The 21,293-nt window shown below is 38.5% G+C and overlaps 1 protein-coding gene across 1 annotated transcript in view; it reads left to right on the top strand.

Annotated features, from left to right (window-relative positions):
* The first annotated feature begins 7,112 nt into the window (after window positions 1-7,112).
* The window catches only part of CDK13 (cyclin dependent kinase 13), a 99,958-nt gene continuing 85,777 nt past the window's right edge, over window positions 7,113-21,293 (top strand). The window contains 2 exon segments of the mRNA XM_079151748.1: window positions 7,113-7,874; window positions 7,876-8,471. Coding sequence (XP_079007874.1) covers window positions 7,257-7,874; window positions 7,876-8,471 — 1,214 coding nt within the window. The 5' untranslated portion in view covers window positions 7,113-7,256.

Consider the following 21,293-nt stretch of genomic DNA (forward strand, 5'->3'; position numbering starts at 1 on the left):
CATGTTATAGCATGAATCAAAAATGTATTCTTTTTCATTGCTGAAAAACATTGCACTATATGGATATGCCACATTTATCTATTCATCAGTTGATAGATATTTGGGTTATTTTCACATTTTGCCTATTACAATTTATGCTGCTATAAACATGTATGCACATGTTGTGTAGAAATATATTTTCAAAAGTCTTGGGTATATGCCTAGTAGTGGAATTGTTGGGTCATAGGGTAATTCTAGGTTTAGCATTTTGAGAAACTTCCAGACTGTTTTCTAAAGTGATTGTACCATTTTAACTTTCCCACCAGCAGTGTTTCCATATGGTTAACAAAACTTGACTATTGTTGTAGTCATCCTGGTGTTTGAAATGCATCTCATTGTGGTTTTGATTTGAATTTCCCTAATGGCTATAGTCACTGTGCTGCATGTTGTACTTCTAGAACTTTTTTCATCTTGCATAACCCTTCAACCATTTTTTAATTGGTTTTAATTGAGTTACCTATTGTTGAGCTGTATGAGTTCTTTATATATTCTGGGTACGTCATATATCAAATATATGATATATAATTTGCAAATTTATGGTTTTTAATTTTCTTGATGGTGTCATTTCAAGAACAGGAAAAAAAGATCTTTAATTCTGATGTAGTTCAGTGTATCTACTTTTCCTTTTGGCATTTCAGCTGAGGAGGTTGTGTGTAACTCAGGGTTGCAAAGAATTATTTCTAGGTTTACTTCTCTGAGTTGCATAATTTTAGTTCTTACATTTAGGTCTCTCATCCATTTTTTAAAATATGGTATAAGGTTGGGGTCCAACTTCATTCTTTTGCTTGTGATATCTAGTTGTCCCAGCACCATTTGTTAAGACTATTCTTCCCCAGTGAATTGTTTCAGCACACTTGTTGAAAATCTACTCACCATAGATATAAGGATTTATTCATTCTTAAATGATTATTCCAATACTCCTATTGTAATGTTCTGTAAATAAGATTCATATTGCCAGTTAAAAATGTTCTGGTAGGAATTACTTTCTGTAACCTGTACCACCAACGGTATATTTAAAGATGTTAATGACTCTACTTACAAGAAATTTTAAAATATAGATGAATTGTTCATGTTTTTTTATACTTTCTATTCAATTCTTAATTGATGTAATTAATAATTTAAAATAGTCTTATTCTGTAGTTGAACTTACAAGTATTCCTGAATACCAATCTCCTAGAAATATGAAAATTCTTATAAAACTAAACATTAACAGAATATCGCAATAGCACATTCCTTTAACATTTTGACATACTTCAATGTGTGGATTTATCTCTACAACTAAGGCACAGTATACTATACTTGTAGCATTTGTACTTTTGTTCTAGGGCATGTATACTAAGGTTTTGAACCAACAAATTCAGCACATAATCACGAAGTGACTCCACAATGGAAATAAAAAATAATTGTAACTCTGGTACCATCTCTCTTGGTCATGGATGCCTATAGCATTGTGTGTGAAGGATTTTGAGGCTATATTTATGATGAGTGGGAAGTACTGCCATCCATGGAAGTGGATGGGGATGTGGGTTTATACCAAAATATTTAGCAGTTTAATTTTGCTGCAATAAAATTGAGAAATCAGTGGCTTAAACATATTAACAATTTTCTCTTTTTTATTTAAGGTTTGGTTTGAGTCCATGATGTCCTGAGGGAGGCAGGTCCTTCTATTTTTCCTTCACACAGTCATTCTTAGCCTGTGTATGTTCCTTTGCAGTCACATGATGGCTGCTCAATCTCCAGTATTGCATTTGAGTTTCAGATGTAAGGGTGAAGAGAAAAAGACACAGGTCAACTAAAATTGACCTTCCATTTTAAGCATTTCCAAAAGCTTCATTCAAGAATTTTCAATTAGGATTTCATTGGTAGGAACTAGTCATCATGTTCCTCCACTGGGAAGAATGCTGGTAGATGTAGTTGTTTTATAACTAGGTACACTAATACCCCCAACAAAATCTGGTTTCCTTTGTAAACAAGGAAGTATCCGTATAGGAAGGCAACAAGAAGTTTACTCCACCATTCCTGTTCTGCAAATAGGTACACTTCAGTTTTACCAATTCAGCAAGAATAACCATTTTCTAAAACACGGAAACAGCACTACTCTCTTGCAAAATGTTGCTAGTACTGTTGTCCTCTGAACTGTGTAAAAGATGAGTATGGGGAGGCAAATCTATTACTTCAGAGTTTTACTGTTGAAACTGAGCTCAAACTTCTAAAATAAATTTTATGTTTGTCTTTGTTTTTTTATTACAACAGAATATCCAAGACTGGGTAATTTATAAAGAATAGTAATTTCTCAATTTATGGTTCTGAGGGCTGGTAAATCTAAAAGAATAGAACCAGCACCTGTTCATCATCTGGTGAGTGCTTTCTTGCTGTATCATAAGATGGAGGGCATCACATAGGCAGAGCAAGCGTGGTAGTTTGGGTCTTTCTTTCCTTTCCTTTTTCCTTCCTACCTTCTTTTCTCTCACCCTCCCTTCCTGCCCTGGTGATTGAACCTACCATAGGTGCCTTACCACTTAGCTACGTTCCCCAGACCTTTTCATTTTTTACTTCAAGACAGGGTATAACTGAGTTGCCCAAGCTGGCCTGAAACTTGTGATCCTCCTGCCTCAGGTTCCCAAAAGGATGTGCCACTGAAAGCTATACTTTCTTATTTTACTTCAGGAATATATAACCATAATTGTGTTCAATATAAAGCTCAGGAGCACTAACATTACCATGAAACATCTTGTATTCTTAAAAGCATGGATTCGAAACTGGACAGACCTTGGTTAGGATCCCAGATCCACACTTACCAGAAGTTTACTTTGGGCCAATCTCTCTATGTCTTACTCCCCTCATTTGTAAACTAGATAATAATTTTTGCACCATATAATTTATGTCTAAACTTGAAAATTTATGTCACTGAAAGGAGATTTATTATTATGCTTGAACAAGTGCCATAAACTAGGACCAAACCAGGCAAACCCAAAAGTACTGTGTTCTTGTGAGGATTAAGTGAGGAAATATAGCATTAGCACAGAGTCTGAAACATGGTAAGTGTTCAGTAAACATTAGCCAGTCTTAGTTTTAATTACTAAATTGAAAAGTTCCATTGTCTCAGCATGATCTTTTTCTAATATCTGACATTCTTTCTAATCAGAGAGAATAGAGGGCTCACATGAAAGTTTAAAATCTTTTCAAGATTAAAGAAAACATTAATCGTAAGTCAAACAACCAACTTCTCTAAAGGAGGAACAATATTGACAGACACTGCCAAAGTTCCTAGTTATAAGACTATGTAATCTGTGTGCCCTATATGTTTCTAACATTATGGACTGTTTGTACCATTAGAAGCATGGAGAGAAGAATCATATTTTATGATTTAGTATAGCATTTGGTCTGAGGTCATTTACTGTCTTAAAAATTTGTGAGGACTGCAAAGAATTTTTGTGTATGAGTCATATCTATCTATATTTACTATAGTAGAAATAAAAATTGAGAATTTAAAAAGTATCCATTAATTTAAAATAACAATGGCCACATCACATTACAATTTAACACATTTAAATGAAAACAAAATATTTAGATAAGAGGCTTGTTGTAACAGAAACTAGATCCTCATATCTGCCTTTTTATGCTATTTGTTTCAATATGTGGTTTTGGTGGAAATACATGAATAAGAAATGTTGCAAAAGGGAGGAGTATTTTAATGGCTTTTCCAGATAATTATGGTTATTCTCTGATAACATACCAAAACAGCATGGTAGTTTCTTATAGGTTCCTTGCATAGTGGAATATGAAGTATCAATGAACTTTTTGTACTTTGCTACATTAAACTCTATGTCTATCTTGCACTCGCCATGAATCTTTACTCATTTTGTAACATCATCCATTGTTCATTTGGAAAATATTGATTCACTGACTTATGCAGATATTCCAAATGTTTATACATTTCAGAAACTGAATAGGTTATAATATTCTAGAAAAATATGACATCACAAGCACACATTCCATTAGCCGTCAGAATGATGATGTCATCATGCATCATAATACCTTTGGAAAACTCCACTCTATATTTGTGAGAGAATGACAGTAAAAAAGAGAAACTATTTCTCTTTATTATAAAAATAGTTCTAATTATGCAGATCCACTGAAAGGGTCTTACTACCAGACTATACTTTTCAGAATAACTGATATGATATGATATGACATGTCAGATAAAAGAAAGCAAAAAACTTACCATCTCCCTTAAAACAAAATTAAACCAGGAGGTGACACACACAACCACATACAAGAAACACAAACAGCAAAATACAAAAATATATTTCCAGTGACAATTTCAAATCTTTCCATGCAGGCAAACAGGCTTATAGAAACAACCAGCTTCTAATGTGAAGTTGTTTCCATTTTTTAGAGTTTGAATCCTATTAATTAGGACCATTTTGAAGTACTTCTTTAGTGAGCTCAAAATGCTCTTGACAGAACTCCCTTCCCAAGAAAGAAGATACACATTTGGGGGGGGTGTGTGTGTGTGTGTGGCGGGTAATTAGGGACTGAACACAGGGCCTGGAACATGCCAGGTAAGCACTGAGCTACAGTTTTTAAGATTTTATTTTGATACAGATTCTGGCTAAGTTGCCCAGGCTGGTCCTAAATTTGTGACTCTCCTGCCTCAGGGATTGCAGGCTGCCAGTCCCCATGATAAAATCTTTGAGGAAACATGTGAGTTCCAGAATCACATTAAATACATTTTAGTACTGGAAACTACACACTTATGGATCAAGTTTTTACTAAGTATAAATAGATGACACTCTTAAGTGAAGCTGGTTATGGATTTGGGGACCTGCTAGATAAACCTCTTGTGTTCTCTTTGTTATTCGAGGCTTTAAAGAATAGGATGATGGGGCAGAGTGAGCTCATGTTTTGGAAAAACTCACTTGCTGACTAGTTTTTAGTAGGAGCATGGCTATAGGATGTTCATTTTGCAATACATTCAAAAATTGGTTTAGACACCCCCTATTTTTCTATTCAGCTTCCCAGTATCTTTTTTTTTTTTTCCCCCCTGGTTGTACAGGTCCCACTGTGTGGCAGACCCAGCCTGCCATCTTGGGAAATACTGACTTGATTACCTACATTATTTTTCCTTTATCCTTTAGCAAACAAACACCCTTTGTATTCGGTTCGTGCAGTACAATCTGGGATAAGGTGATATCAAGTTGATTTAAAATTTTTCGTACCATGAATGATGGATAGTTACCAAGTGTTTAAGAACCATAAACTTCCAAAGGGATGACTACGTGTAGTCTTGAACAGACTATTTAGCTTTCCGTACTAAAAGCCAATAAGCCATTTACATTTTAATCTAATTATCCTGAGTACCCAGCGTATAATTGAAGGGCAATCCTGCTAAAGGAAGAAATGCGATATGAGGTCACTACATGGTTATATTTGGAATCCCTACAGGTTTAAATACTAAGGTGAAAGGGGGTGAAGTACTAAGAGGTTGGCCCTCATTTGTACCAGATGTTTTTATTTCAAGGCCCTCGGTAAATTTGGGGGTTTTCAGTAGTCTCTTCTGCATTCTATTTATCCACCAGATTGACATAGGTTTTTCTTTTTGTTTTTTTTAAGTAAACTTTAGTGTTACCGAACCTCGAGCTGTGATTACTAAGAATTTTTAGGTTAAGATAGGTCGTGAAATTTGGGAGTACGCAAGAGTAGTTAACCTCTCTGCCTTCTTTTGTGGGTTGTCTTCTCTTCCTGCAGTTGTTCCTATCCCGGGACTTGGCAGACGGTAGAAAACGGGGTGGCTGCCCGGCCCAGAAAGCCACTAACATTATTTCTCCCAGAGTTCAGGATATACTTATTCCCTCCCTGACCTTTCACTCAACAGACAGGGGGTGAGGCGTCTGCTGCTGAGAGTCAGGGCCCAGGCCAGCAATTCGCGCTGGACGCAAGCAACAGGCACGATGGGCGTGCCACCACTGGGAGAGCCTCAAGCGACAGCAGTGGGAGGAGCACGACTCCTCTCCTTTCTTTAACCCTTCTTCACACAAAGTCCCACCCTTACCGGAAACAGAGGCTTTCGGCTTTACGCCACTTCCGGTGCGGCAGGCGGACCCTATAGCGGGAGCGAGTACGCCAGTGCGCGGCAACTTTGTTCCCGCCTCCCCTGCACTCACCGCCACTTACCTTCAGCTTTGTCGGAGCGTGACGTGCGTGCGCGCTCCCGGACTTGCGTCAGGGCTGAGGGGAAAAGCCGAAAGAGCAAGGCGAGAAGGAGGGGTTGTGGAGGTTAGGGCCCAACCACCAAGTCCCGCAGCCCTCCTCCTGACTAGGAACGGAGAGGGAAGGGGAGGAGCGAATCGGGGGTCGGCAGCCGCACACCCGGAGCCTCCTCGTGGAGTTGGGGGAGCGAAGGAAAGGGTCAGCACTACCGCCTCTGTTGGCGGTGGCGAAGGAAGAAAGTCGGGGCCCGTACCCACAGCCACAGACTCAGAAACGCCCCCCACCCCCATCTCCCCGGAAACAACCCCCCGCCCAGCCCCACACACTTGCTGCCCTAACCGTGAGCCGCAGCCCGGTCGCCCCCGCCTCGCCCCGCCCCGGCGCCCGTCCCCGCGGGCCGCAAGAGTGCGCGAGGCCTTAGGCCGGGACCTTGTTGTCAAGGCCCAGGCCACTTCCGAGGCGACCGCGGGGTGTCGCCGCCACCCACAGGAGGACGACGTCCGACGCGGAGGAGCAGGCGGCGGAGGCGTGTTGTTGTCTCGCCCACTCCCCTCGACCCTGAACTCGCTCCCAACGTCAGGGCGCGATGGAGTGAAGCGGCGACGAAAGGTGGTACTTCCGCGTTGCGCTCCCGGAGCACGAGACCGCGGCCGAGCCCGCCTCCCCCACCCCCCGGGGGCACTTGGAGGACTCCGGACTCCCCCGCGGGCCAGCGCCTGGCGCATTTGCTGTTTTTGCTGCCGAGGATAGGACGACGAAGGCGATCGAGAGCTCTACCCTTCGGATTCCTGCTTCCCTCAGGCCCGGAGGCCGCTGCGTACCCCACTGTGACCTGGAGCCTAGGGACTCGAGTCCCGACCCGGATTATCGTGGCGCGTCTCCCTGCCTGCCCTGGTGCTCGGTGTCCCTCCGCCGCCGTTCCCGTTTCCGGAGGGGGGAGATGGCCAAGATCTGACCCGGGAGGAGGCCGCACCCGCGCCGCGCTCTGCGGCGGGCTCTAGGCGATGCCGAGCAGCTCGGACACGGCGCTGGGGGGAGGCGGGGGCCTGAGCTGGGCGGAGAAGAAGTTGGAGGAACGCCGCAAGCGGAGGCGATTCCTGTCCCCTCAGCAGCCGCCGCTGCTGTTGCCGCTCCTGCAGCCGCAGCTCCTGCAACCGCCGCCGCCCCCGCCGCCTCTGCTCTTCCTGGCTGCCCCCGGCACGGCCGCCGCCGCAGCCGCCGCCGCCGCGGCCTCCTCCTCTTGCTTCAGCCCGGGCCCCCCTCTGGAGGTCAAGCGGCTGGCGAGAGGCAAGAGGCGCGCAGGAGGGCGGCAGAAGCGGCGCCGCGGGCCCCGCGCCGGGCAGGAGGCGGAGAAGCGTCGGGTCTTCTCGCTGCCCCAGCCGCAGCAGGACGGCGGTGGCGGTGCTAGTAGCGGCGGGGGTGTGACCCCGCTGGTGGAATATGAGGATGTGAGCTCCCAGTCCGAGCAGGGGCTGCTGCTGGGGGGGGCCAGCGCGGCAACGGCGGCGACGGCTGCCGGGGGAACGGGGGGCAGCGGCGGGAGTCCGGCCTCCTCCTCCGGGACCCAGCGGCGCGGGGAGGGGTCGGAGCGCAGCCCCGCCGGGAAACGCCGCAGCAGTAGCGGGCCGCAGCAAGGAGCGCCATCGCGAGCACCGGCGACGAGATGGGCAGCGCGGCGGCAGCGAGGCCTCCAAGTCCCGCAGCCGCCACAGCCACAGTGGCGAGGAGCGGGTCGAGGCCACCAAGAGCGGCAGCAGCAGCAGCAGTAGCGGGCCGCCGGAAAAGCGCCTCGCCACGTCCAGTAGCAGCAGCAGTCGCAAGGACCGAGACTTGAAGGCCCACCGGAGCCGGACTAAGTCGTCCAAGGAGCCGCCTTCGGCCTACAAGGAACCGCCCAAGGCCTACCGGGAGGACAAGACTGAGCCCAAGGCCTACAGAAGGCGACAGCGGTCCCTGAGCCCGCTGGGTGGCCGGGACGACAGCCCGGTGTCCCACAGGGCCTCGCAGAGCCTGAGGAGCCGCAAGTCCCCCAGCCCGGCAGGAGGTGGCAGTAGCCCCTATTCTCGGCGGCTGCCGCGCTCCCCGAGCCCCTATAGCCGCCGCCGCTCCCCCAGCTACAGCCGCCACAGCTCCTACGAGCGGGGTGGCGACGTGTCTCCCAGTCCCTACAGCAGTAGCAGCTGGCGCCGCTCTCGCAGCCCCTACAGCCCAGTGCTCAGGTGAGTCACGCCCCCCAGTCCTTTGCTTTGGCTGCGCCGGCGGAAACCCCAGGAGTCGGGGGAAAGTGGTATGAGATTCTTCAAAAACACCAAGTCCACAGTCTAGAGAACACCACCTGAGGTGGGACTTCTAGTAGGGAGAGGCGATTCGCGCGCCCATGACACTTTTCAAGGGGTCAGAGGGACAAAGCAACAGGACTAATGGAGCTTTTCGTACTCCTCTGTTAGGGAAAATTTCCAAGAGTTCAGAGTTTTAAACTTGTTGCTTTAACATATTAACAGGTTTTTTTGAAGTTCTCTTTGTTTTTCCAGCCCAAACCCAGAGATAGTTTAATTTCTTATTTTGAAAACTCAGTAAGAAGAGGTTTCACTGTTGGTGATTAGGAATGGACTGCAGTTTAGGGACTAAAAGTTAATCACAATCAAGTGATGATGTCAGAATTAGAAATGGATTGAAAATATTTTATAATATTCAGATAGGGCAAAGCAACTTTTCTATAAAGTTTATCCTTTTAATATATAAGATATGCTTAAGTAGAAGTTGATAGTAATAAGTTCTGAAGATAATTTATTTTGTGATATTGTGTGGGGATAGCTTTTTACCTGATCTTTCAAAGTCGTCATTTTAAGAAGTAGAAAAACGGCGTTTTCTCTGTTGGTTTGTGATCACACTCAATTGCCAGTAACGTTATAAATTTAGGTAGGGTAACCCAGTGAAAACAAGTGAATGGATTAGTAAGTACATTTCCCTACCATATAAACCTGAAATTGCTTACTGTAAAGTTAACTAGGCCTTCAAATATCAGGATCTATGTTCAGAAAAATTTAAAGGGTATAATTTAATCTGTTGAAATTTGAGTAAAACTTTCATGTAGCTGTTTTGCCTTGTTATGCAATAGTATTCTCAAAAAAAAAAAAAAAAAAAAGGCGTGTATTGATATACACTTAACCACTAAGCCAAGTGAATTAAGAACTTTTTTGAGTATTTTGTAGGTTTTTATGTTCCCTAAGATATTTGGAAATTGTAGGCCTTATCATTTAGGGTATTGCAAAATAACATTTGGATTGCTGTTCTTTTCCTATTGGCTTTAGTTTTCAGTAAGGCCAGGTGGGTACTAAGTACATCAAAGTGTGGGTTATGTGGAATCTCAATACAATTTGTGTATCTGTAAACTTTGCAGTTCTCTTTTAAGTGTCAACATAGTAAATGTTTATAAAGATGTGATGAGAGTAGATATCTGAATGTGAGTTTGTCTTTAAACCAAAAGATCTGAACAAATTTCTTTATTCTTCATGTTCAAGTACTTAAAGTGGCCTGTTATAGCTTAAGAATATCTCCATTACAACTGTTTCAACAGATTTAGCCTTTATATGTCAATTTGTTTTGTTTATTATTTGAGGTTTTATATTTTGCTTTTTATTATATTTTAGGTTTGGCAAATGATTTGCATTTTTGCATTTGGATTTGTTTTGTGTACTGATTAGGTTAAGTTTCAGGACTTGTTAGTGATTTTGTGACGTGATTTTAGGAGTGGATTAAACATTTTTGATTTTTTTGTATTTATTTTCACAGTACTGGGGATTGGATGCAGGGCACACTATTACTAAGCTGTATTCCCAACCCTTTTTAAAATTTTATTTTGAGATAGGGTCTTGCTAAAGTTGCCTAAGCAGGCCTCAAACTTATAATCTTCCTGTCTCAAACCTCCCAGGTGGGCTGTACTGTGCAAAAGAATGGATTTTGTATTTAATAAACTTTAGTTGCTAGGTGCTTTACTAATGCCTTTTATTGTATAATCGTGGTATGTATTGTGTGTGTGTGTGTATATACACACACACACACACACACACTATACTATATATCATATAGTAGTGGCTTATATGATTACGTTTATATTTTGCAAATATTTGAACACGTGCTTAGTTCTGCTTTAGTAACTGGAATATAGCAGGGAAGAAAGACAAAGTCATTGTCCTCCAGAAGCTTACATTTTAAAGGACTATTCATTACTGAATCATTTCATAGTGCATGTATTGACCACCAGTATTTCTAAAGAATTGGGTTTGGAAGAAGCTTTTGAATATCTTAGCCAACATTCCTGACAGTTGACCATTTGGTGTGTGCTTGAATACATCTAGAGGTAGGAAGCACATTCCTTTGCGTCAGCCTGTTCCATTAGATTTTGGACTTGAGTTCTGGTACTGGTTTGGCTAGTTTTTTAGCAAGACCTTTGAAGATTGAGTTTCCTAAACTGTATTGGAGAAATGCTTTTTCATTTTTGTCTTTTTATTTCAAGGAGTAAATGAAAAACTTTTTGCAAAATATATAGGCCTATGGAAATCTAAGATGGTTGGATTATTATTGAATAGTTTGAATTATTATAATTGCTCATATTGAGATAGAAATCCATGTCCATGTAACTTTAGGATGGCACAGCGCAAACTTACATGCTAGTTTTTTAACTAGCATGTAACTAGTTTTTTAACTAGTTTTTTAACGCAGATATTTTTCATTTTTTCTGAACCTTTTCTTCACTGAGCCATAGAACTCTTTTCTTAAGGTGTGTCATTCATATTTTTTACAATACATTATGTATTGGTTAAATGTCCTTCAAATTGTGGTATCTGGCACATGTAGATGCTCAGTAAGTAATTGTTGAATAGGTAAATGAAGGGATGATGTTGTTTATTGAACATTCAGACTTATTGTGGATCTGGATTACATACTGTTTTTTTTGGTGGCAGGGAGTAGTAGGGATTGAACCCTGGCCCTTTTTAATTTTTGAGACAGGGTCTCACTAAAGACATTGGTAGATTGCTGAGGCTGACTTTGAACTTGCAATCTCCTGCCTCAGGCTCCCTAGTTGCTGAATGTGGGCTATGGATTATGTACTTCATTTAAGTATTTAATATAGACTGGGTGTTATTGCTGTAAGAAATAACATTGTGATCTTTTCTCCAGTCCACAGAGAGATCATATATTAATGAATTGTCAGTGCAGATATTTTTAAGAAAATGCATACCCATTTAAATTAGTATTGAAACTGTGGTAAGAGATTTCGGTGGGCCCCCCCTCCCCATGCTGGGGATTGAACCCAGGGCCTTGTGCTTGCAAGGCAGCACTCTATTAACCGAGCTATATCCCCAGCTCCTAGAAGATTATTTTTTGATGTTACATTCTAGAATATTATTCCTCTCCATTCTACTTCACAACCTGTTCTTTGCCACCTTTTGAATTTTTGGTCCTCAGCACATGCATTTCTTTTCATCATTCCCTCCTTAGCTTTATTTCCCCCTTCTGTAACCTGTTTTAACTTTTTTTTTTAAATGCTTGATTATTGAGGTGCATAGTCACTTAATCTTTCTGTTTGACCCCATAATAAATGTGAAGTGTATTGAAAAGAAGGGCTGTTTAGGAAAGGAGAAAATGGTACTGATTGTAGTGTTTTACTCTTTGCCAAGGATTAATAAATACCTAACATTACATTTACCCCCAAATCCTTATGATAGATAGTTGGAAACATTCTCATCCAGGGAGTGGGAAATCGAATCTCTAAAATGTTAAGTGATTTGTTCTAAGGTCAGATTATATTCAAATTATGAGCCTATTAAAAAGTACATGCTCTTCATATTATGTTGTATTGAACTTCAGCTGGCATTCAGGGAGCTGGCCACCTTACCCAATGACCTATTTTGCTAACATTCAACCCATTGGGTGTTTATGTGTTAATTTCTGTCCTTTGACCATTTTTTCAATATGTTGAGAATTTTTTAAAAAATGCTTTTTTTCTCTAAAGATTCAGCTTATTTGTCTTTATTAATTCGTAGTTTTTGTTTGTTTTTTGAGGTACTAATTGGAACCTCTTGCTTGCTGGCCAACCTCTCTACCCAGAGCTGTAGTTTTAATGAACATTCAGGAGTTTTGAAACTTTTGGATATTTTTTCCTACTTTGTTTTTACAAAGATTGCCTAAAATATTTCTTGAAGATACTATAATTAATTAGTTATTGAAGATCATTTTGCTATGAGATGTGTTGATCTAAAGTCACTATGATTAATTGTTATATATAATTTATCTTTGGAAGTTCCATACCACCAAGAAGCAGCAGAAATCTTTATTATGGAATGGTATCAAGACATTGAGAATCTGAAGAATGTAGGTACATCCTAGATAAAATAAGTGGAGCTATTGGTGCTTTTTAGCCTATTCTATAGAAGTACTTCTGTTATGAGTGTTTTATACTGAAAACTATTATTCAAAATTAAGTAAAATAAAGATTTATGAATTTTAAAAGAGCTCCTATTTCTCATAAAATTTACTGACTTGATATGTACTTGATAGAAAAAGTATCATAAATACAGGATTCTAGAACAAGTACATAAACTCCTAGAAGGAGATGGAAATGGGAATGAACTGTTTAAAACCTTTAAAGCTGTTACTCCTTTCATTCTCAGAAGATGGCCTTGTGTTTTGTTCTTTCTCTCATGAGTCTTTAGACCTGATTGTTTTAAAATATTTTTTTTAGTTGTAGATGGGCACGATACCTTTTTATTATTTTATTTATTTGTTTTTATGTGGTGCTGAGGATCAAACCCAGTGCCTTACAGCATGATTAGGCAGGCGCTCTACCACTGAGCTACAACCCAGCCCCTAGACCTGACTTACATCTAGTTGGTTCTCGTTATATTTGCTTTCTCTAAACACTGATATTTATTCCTGCCTTTCCATTTCTAGTACCTTAGTTCAGGCCACATTTTTAGTCAGTGAAACTCCTATTACCACTATCATTCTCTTCCTCCTAGCTTGTTCTTTATTAGGAGAGTTTCCTTAAAACATGCTTAGTAATGTCCCTTCCATTTTGTAGAATTAAATCTGAACTTCATAATGCATTATCAGTTAATAAATTTCAAGATCTGACCCCCCCCCCCCATCAGAACTCCTATTAGGCACTTTTATTTCTCTGTATTTTCATATTTACTGTTCTTTTAGTTTGAAATGGCAAGAGATAACTCTAAACTCTTATCTTCTCTGCCCCAGTTTGCATTCAAAACACATTTCAGATCCCATTTGAAGCCTCATTCATCTTGAAAATGTAGTCATTTTCCTGTGTTCCCATAGCATTTTGCTTTAATCTTATGTTATAGCACTTTAACAAATTCTAGTTAATATTCTAAATAGTTGGGCAGCTTCAACTGTTTTTCCTGCAAGATATAAGCTTCTAGAAGACAAATTTCAAAGCACATTTATTATTCGTAGTTTAAGTAGTTTAAACACAATTTTGTTCCATAGAGTAGCACAAAATAATCAACACAAATACCAGTTGTATCTTCAAATTTGCTTGCTTATTTGGTTCATTTATACTCTAGGATTGGAGAAGTAATTGTTTAATTATAAGTAGGGAATTTAAGAACATCCCTCTTCTGCTTTACTGAATGAGTAGAGGGAGCTAGTAGTAACTTCAGTATGAATATATGTTCAGATCCACTGTTTATATTTGCATTCTGTTGTACCAGTCAGGATTTAAATGGCCTGTTTTTCTTGGTGAGTTTGAATTAATCTTTAAGGTGGAAATTTTCTGAACATCAAAAATTTTTTTGTTTTCCAACTCTGAAAAAGTATAGCTGGTTCTGAAAAAATCAACTGAAAATGAATGTTTCTTACTATTCATGCTTAAGATCATTTCTAATTTTTCCCTTGTTTCTGTACTTTTTCTGTGGATATCACTTTTATTTATTTTTTTGTGGTGGTGGTGGTAGTTATTTTGGTCTTGGTTGGCTGTGTTTTCATATGTAAGAGATTTATAGGCTTTGGCATTAGGTGTTAGAAGCAAAGGTATCAAGTTTTAATCACATACTTGTTTCAAGTGATTTTGTTCTTAAATTTCTACATGTTTAAATTATGGGATAATTTATTGCTCTTACACATATTTGGATCTGTATTAACAGAATAAAATGTAGATCAAAAACTAGAATTTACATAAAATGGAAGTGAAAAGGGTAGTGAGAGGAAATGAAAGTGGTAAATGGGTTACCTGCCTCTCTACTGTTTCTGCATTTTCCATTGCATAGAGCACTCTTTCTGGGATCTTTTGGCACTCTAAACACGATTTATCTAAGATTAATTATTTTATCTCTTTTTGGAGTCTTTCCTTTTTTAGATATTGCTCTTATTTTTCACCTGTTTACACTGACAGTAGAGGCTAGTGGTAGAAATTTTCAGTTAGCATAGAAAAGTGTAAGAAATAAAAAGGGCCTGTAAATCCAGCCACCTGAGATGATTGCACTTGACATCTTGAAACATTCATCTAGATTTCTTTTTGCACATACACATTGGGACATGATCTTACATAAATAAGAATATGCTACAGTGCTGTTTTGTCCAAAGTACTACATAGTTGATTCTTTTCATTGGCTCCTAGTATTGTGTTGTAAGAGTGTAGCATAATTTTGCCAAATCCACTATGATGAACTTTAGTATATTTATTATTTTAACTATGTGGTATGGATTAGTAGCAGATTATTTTGTGCATTTTTCCCGTTATCCTCTAGATTGGATTTCTTAGGAGTAAAATTACCGAGTCAAAGATGGTATGCCTATTAGTAATTTTGATAAGACTGTCAGATTCCCCTGAGCTTTTATCAATTTACATTGTTCATTAGGATATAAATGTCAGTTCTTCATTTTCACCAACACTTGAACTTGTCAAATACTCCATTATTGTTTTTATTTGTATTTCTCTGATATCTAAAAAGATTGAATCTATTTTCATCTGTTGGATACTCTGATTTCTTGATTATAACTCCTTATTTATAAGAGGTCTTCGTTTATTAAAGGTGCTATTTTGTTGGATTAGTAAGTATATTGCATAAGTTGTCTTTTAACTTATGTATTTCATAATGTTTTATTTTAAGTTTTTGATTTGTGTGTGAGCACCCATGTTAAGTGTTAAGTGACAGAAGTTTCTCCCAGGCAGATGGTGTCAAAACTTTAGTAATACTTATCTTTTTGGGGGGGGTGGGTACTGGGGATTGAACTCAGGGCCACTCAACCACTGAGCCACATCTCCAGCCCTATTTTGTATTTTATTTAGAGACAGGATCTAACTGAATTGCTTAGCACCTTTTGCTGAGATTGGCTTTGAAATCTTGATCTTCCTGCCTCAGCATCCTGAGCCACTGGGATTATAGGCATGCACCACCATGCCCAGCAGAACTTCAGTAATACTTACCTTTCTCCCTGCAGAGTTTTAATGAATTGCTTGTTCTGTAATTCCTTTTACAGTGGTCTTCAGTATACTTTTTGTTTTTGTTTTTTTGTGTTTTTGATACTGAGGATTGAACCCAGGGGCACTTAACCACTGGGCCACATCCCCAGCCTTTTTTTGTACTTTTATTTGTTGTTTTTTTGTTTTTTGTTTTTTTTTTTTTGCCTTTTTTTTTTTTTTGCCTTTTTTTTTTTTTTTTTTTGGTGGTGCTGGGGATCGAACCCAGGGCACTGTACCAAGTGAGCTATCTCCCCAGCCCCCTGTACTTTTATTTTGAGACTGGGTCATTCTAAGTTGCTTAGGGCCTTGCTGAGTTGCTGAGGCTGGCTTTGAACTTGTGATTCTCCTGTCTCAGCTTCCTCAGCCATTGGAATTTCGGGTGTGTACTTCTGCACCCTGCTTTAGTCCACTTTTACTTATTTTGGAAACTCCATATTACAGGAACTTATTGTTTGCTTTTGGAGCTTTCTACAGATGCCTCCTATTTTCTTGCATTTAGACTGGTCCTTAAAATACCCACTTCTTCATTCTGTTCTTTTTCTAAAAAAATATTGACAGAATAAAATTAGATTTATTTATTTATTTATTTATTGGTGCTGGGGATTGAACCCAGGATTGTTTTAACCACTGAAGCTACATTCCCCAGTTCTTTTTATTTTTTATTTTGAGACAGGGTCTCACTAAGTTGCTTAGCGCCTCACTAATTTGCTGAGGCTGGCCTTGAACTTGAGATCTCCTGCCTTGGCCTCCTGAATTGCTAGGATTACAGGCATGTACCACCTTGCTTAGCCAAATTTTATTTTTTATTTTAAATGCAAATATGAATTGCATGTATTTATGGGGTACAATGTTAAGTTTTGATAAATGTTTCTATTATGGAATTATTACATCAGGATAATTAAAAAATCCATCACCACATTTAATTTTTTGTGGTGAAAACATTTTGTATCTACTCTTAACAATTTTGAAATACAGAATGCATTATTATAGGAGTCACTATTCTGTGCAATAATAGGTCCCTAAAATCTTATTTCTCTGGTTTAGCTGAAACTTGTGATTAGCATGTTCCCTATCCCTATTCATTCTCCTCTCCCAGCCTCTTTTATTTTATTTTACTTTGATTCATTGTACACAAATGGGGTATAACTTTTCATTTCTCTGGTTGTATACAATGTAGAGTCACACCATTTGTGTAATTGTACAAGTACCAGCCTCTTTAAATAATAGTCTAGTTTCAGCTTCTGTAGGTCTATAAAGTCAAACTCAACTGTGTAACAGTGAAATCATGTAATAGTGTCTTTTTGTGCCTGGCTTGCAGAATGTCCCCAGGTTCATCCTTATTGTAAATGATAGGATTTCCATTTTTTAAAGACTGAATTACTATATCCATAGTGTATATGTACCACATTTTCTTTATTCATTCATCTGAGAATGACCACCTAAGTGACATACTTTGGTTATTGTAATATTGCAGTGGACATGGGAGTACAGATAATCCTCTGATAGACTTAGTTCCTTTGGATTTATACCCAGAAGTGGAATTGCTGATTATGTGGTAATTTTATTTTAGTGTTTTGAGGAACCTCCATACTGTTTTCCATAATTGCTATATTAATTTATATTTGCACCAATAGTGCAGAAAGGGCTCCCTTTTCTCCACACCCTCACCACTATTTTGATAGATGTGAAGTGCTATTTCTTTGTGGTTTTTCAGTTTGCATTTCCATGATGATTAGTAATGATGAGTATTTTTTCCATATACCTACCTGCTGGCTATTTGTGTGCCTTCTGTTGGGAAATGCTTATTAGGCCCTCTGTCCATTTTTAAATTGGAATTTTTCTTTTCTCCTAATTGACTTGTTTGAATTTCTTACATGTTTTGGTTGTTGACTTCTCTCAGGTATGGTATACAAATATTTTCTCTCAAGTAGTAGATTGTTTCTTCATTCTGTTAATTTCTTCCTTTGATGTGCAGAAGCTTTTTAGTTTGATGTAGTCCCATTTGTTTATTTTTGCCATCAATGCCTGTGCTTTTGGGATTGTAGTAAAAAAATTATTGCTCACATCAGTGTTGAGGAGCTTTTCCTCTCTTTTTTTTTTTCCTACTACTTTTACAGTTTTAGGATTTAACATTTAAGTCATTAATCCAGGCTAAAGTTACTGAACATTTGAGTATAGGTTTTTTGTTTTTGTTTCTCTTGAGGAAGTTAGGAGTGGGATTACTGTGTTGTATTTTGATTATTTGACTTTCTAAACTGCAAACTTTTCCAGAATGGCTGTCCATTTTATATTCTAGTCAGCTGTGTATGAGCTTTTTAGATGCTTCACATCCTTACCAAGAGTTCATTTTTTTGTCAGTCTTTAATTTTAGCCGTTCTAGTGGATGTATAGATGTATCCCATTGTGTTTTTGTATGTAGTTTTCTAATAATAATGTTGAGCATCTTTACATGTATTTACTTTCCCTTCATATCTTTTCTTGTCTTAAATTTTTTGTTTAACTGGGTTATTTTAAGAATTCTGTATGTATTTTGGATACAGATGCTTTTTTTTTTTTTTTTTTTTTTTTTTAAGAACTAGGGATTGAACCCTGGGGTGCTCTACCATTAAGCTACATACCTAGTTCTTTTTATTTTTATTTTGAGACAGGGTGTCATTAAGTTACCCAAACTGGTTTCAAATTTTCAATCCTCATACCTCAGCTTCTTGAGTAGCTAGTATTAGGTATGTGTCCCTATGCCCATCACAGATATTTTGCAAATGTTATCTCATAGTTGGTTCAATTTCTATAACAGAACTTTTTTTTTTTTTTTTTTTTTTTTTTTGGTGCTGGGGGTTGAACCCAGTGCCTTGGGCATGGGAGGCAAACACTCTACCAACTGAGCTATATTCCCAGCCCCATAACAGTATTTTTGAAGAACAAAAGTTTAAAATTTTTATGAAGGCCAACAGTCATTTTCTCTTTTATGATTTATACTTCCTGTGTTAAAAAAAGAAGCACAAAAACTTTGCTTAACCCATACTCACAATTTTCTCCTTGGTTTTATTTACAATGTTCACCTTTCATTTATTTGTCTACATTCATGTATAATGTGATATCACAGTAGCACACTTCCATTTTCTTCCTTCCTTGTACAATTCTTTTCTTTTTTCTTTTGGTACCAGGGATTGAACCCAAGGATGCCTAACCACTGAGCCACGTCTTTAACCCTTTTAATTTTTATTTTGAGATAGAGTCTTGCTAAGTTGGGAGGGCCTCAGTCCTCCCCATTTGCTGAGATTACAGTTGTGCACCGCTCGGCCTGTCTCTTATACAATTATTGTCATGTTTTATTTCTGGATATTTTTGACATTCATGTTATATAAGTATGAAATTTTAAAATATGAATTCACTTGTATTTACTTATTTACCTTTTCAAATGCTTTTCATTTCTTTGTGTAGATTCAATCTTACATATAGTGTCCTTTTCCTCTGACCAGAGGAATGGGCTTCTTACAGTGCAAGACTGCTGTTTTGTATATCTGACAGTATGTATTTTGAAAGATGCTTTTCCTGAATATGGAATCCTAAATCAATTTTCCTTTCACTACAACTTGTTCTGACTCTGGCTTTGCATAGTTCGATGAGAATTTCTAGTTTTGTTTTTCCTTCAGCCCACTGGATTGTAAATACCATGGACTTCTTTTATAATGTTAGTGTCTCTTAAGCTCCTAATATTATAGGTTTTAGTAGGTAAAATCAGCAAGTGATATTAACTTCATTAGGATAAGAAAATGTCTAGAACCAAAGTTTTTTTTTTTAAAACCTGTTACTATTAAGATTTAGTGCTAGATCACGAATAAACTCAGTGACTAGAGAGAGACCAGGTATGTGACTTGTCCCTGCTCCTCTTCCTCTTTTCTTTTTCATTTTCCTTTTTTTTTTTTTTTTTGGTACTGGGTATTGAACTCAGGGGCACTTAACCACTGAGCCACATTACCAGCCCTTTTTTGTATTTTTTTTAGAGACAGGTTCTCATTGAGTTGCTTTAGTGCATTGCTAAGTTGCCAAGGCTAGCTTTGAAGTTGCAAGCTTCCTGCCTCAGCCTCCTGAGCCACTGGGATTATAGTTGTGTGCCATGGCGCCCAACCCCTGCTATTTACTCTTCTAGCCAACTTTCCTTTTTCTCACTTTCAAAAATACATCTCAAGGCATGGTTCATTGAAACATGAAACAGTTTATGCTCAGTGGACCAGAACTTGTTTGTTTGAGCTAATCTGCAGAAAGTCAGCCATGTCTTTTCTTTTTCCTTTTTCTTTTAATGTGGCATAAGGAAGTATACTTAGAATCAACATAAAATATTTGTTTAAAAATTTTTTTCTAGTTTAAAAATAATGTCTCTTGAGATGTGATTCATATACTGTACAATTTACTCTTATTAATTTTTATTTTATTATTATTAGTTATTATTACTAGATATTAGTTTTGAGACAGGTCTTAACAGTGTTGCCCAGGCTAGTCTTGAACTTTTGGGCTCTAGTGATCCTCCTGTCAGCCTTTCAAGTAGTTAGGACCATAGCTGTGCATCTATTTGCTCAGCTGCCAGTTACTCTTATAAATTGTACAGTTCATTGGTCTTTAGTATTTTCAGTTTTGCATTCGTCACCATTAATATTAGAATATTTTAATCACTCCAAAAAGAAACTCCAGTTGTAGACTTCCTATTCCCACCTCTTCTAATATCTGGCCAACAGCAGTCTATTTTATGTCTTTATGAATTAACCTGTTTTGCCCATTTCATTTAAATGGAATCATACAGTGCATGGTCTTCTGTGGCTGGATTCTTTAACTTAAGCATGTCTTCAAGGCTCATCTGTATTCAATATGTAACAATAAGTTATACCTTTTTATGGCTCAATAAGATTTCCCTGTATGGATAATATCACATTTTATTGTCAGTTTATTAGCTTTTTGGCTGTTATAATTTATGTTCCTATGAGCATTTGTGTATAATATTTGCATAAGTGTATGTTTTTATTTCTCTGGGATATTTTCATAGGGTTGCTGGGTCACATGGTAACTTAACATTTTGAAGAACTGCTACACTGTTTTTCAAAAGTGGCTGCATCATTTTTATATTCACACAAGCAATAAATAAGTGCTCCCCTTTCTCCACATCTACTACAAAAGTGGTGTTCGAAATGGTATCTCATTATGGTTTAGATTTGCATTTGTTTAATGATTAATGAAGTTGAGCATCTTCTTGTGTGTTTTGGCCACTTTTTTTTTTTTTTATCTTTTTTTGAGAAATGTTTGATTGTGTTCTTATTGCTGAGTCTTGGATTTTTTACACATACTGGATATACATTTTCTCATTCTATCATTGTGTTGATGGTGTCCATTAAAACACAAAAGTTATTAAATTTGAAGTCTAATTTATTATTCTTTTATTGCTTATTTTTTTGGTGTCATATCTAAGAAAGTTGTTGAATCCATAGTTACAAAGATTTATTCCTATATTTTCTTCTAAAGTTTTAGCCCTTTAATTCATTTTGAGTTTTTGTAAGAGAAAGATATC

The sequence above is a fragment of the Sciurus vulgaris genome (assembly GCF_902686455.1).
Source record: "Sciurus vulgaris genome assembly, chromosome: 8".
Taxonomy (NCBI): domain Eukaryota; kingdom Metazoa; phylum Chordata; class Mammalia; order Rodentia; family Sciuridae; genus Sciurus; species Sciurus vulgaris.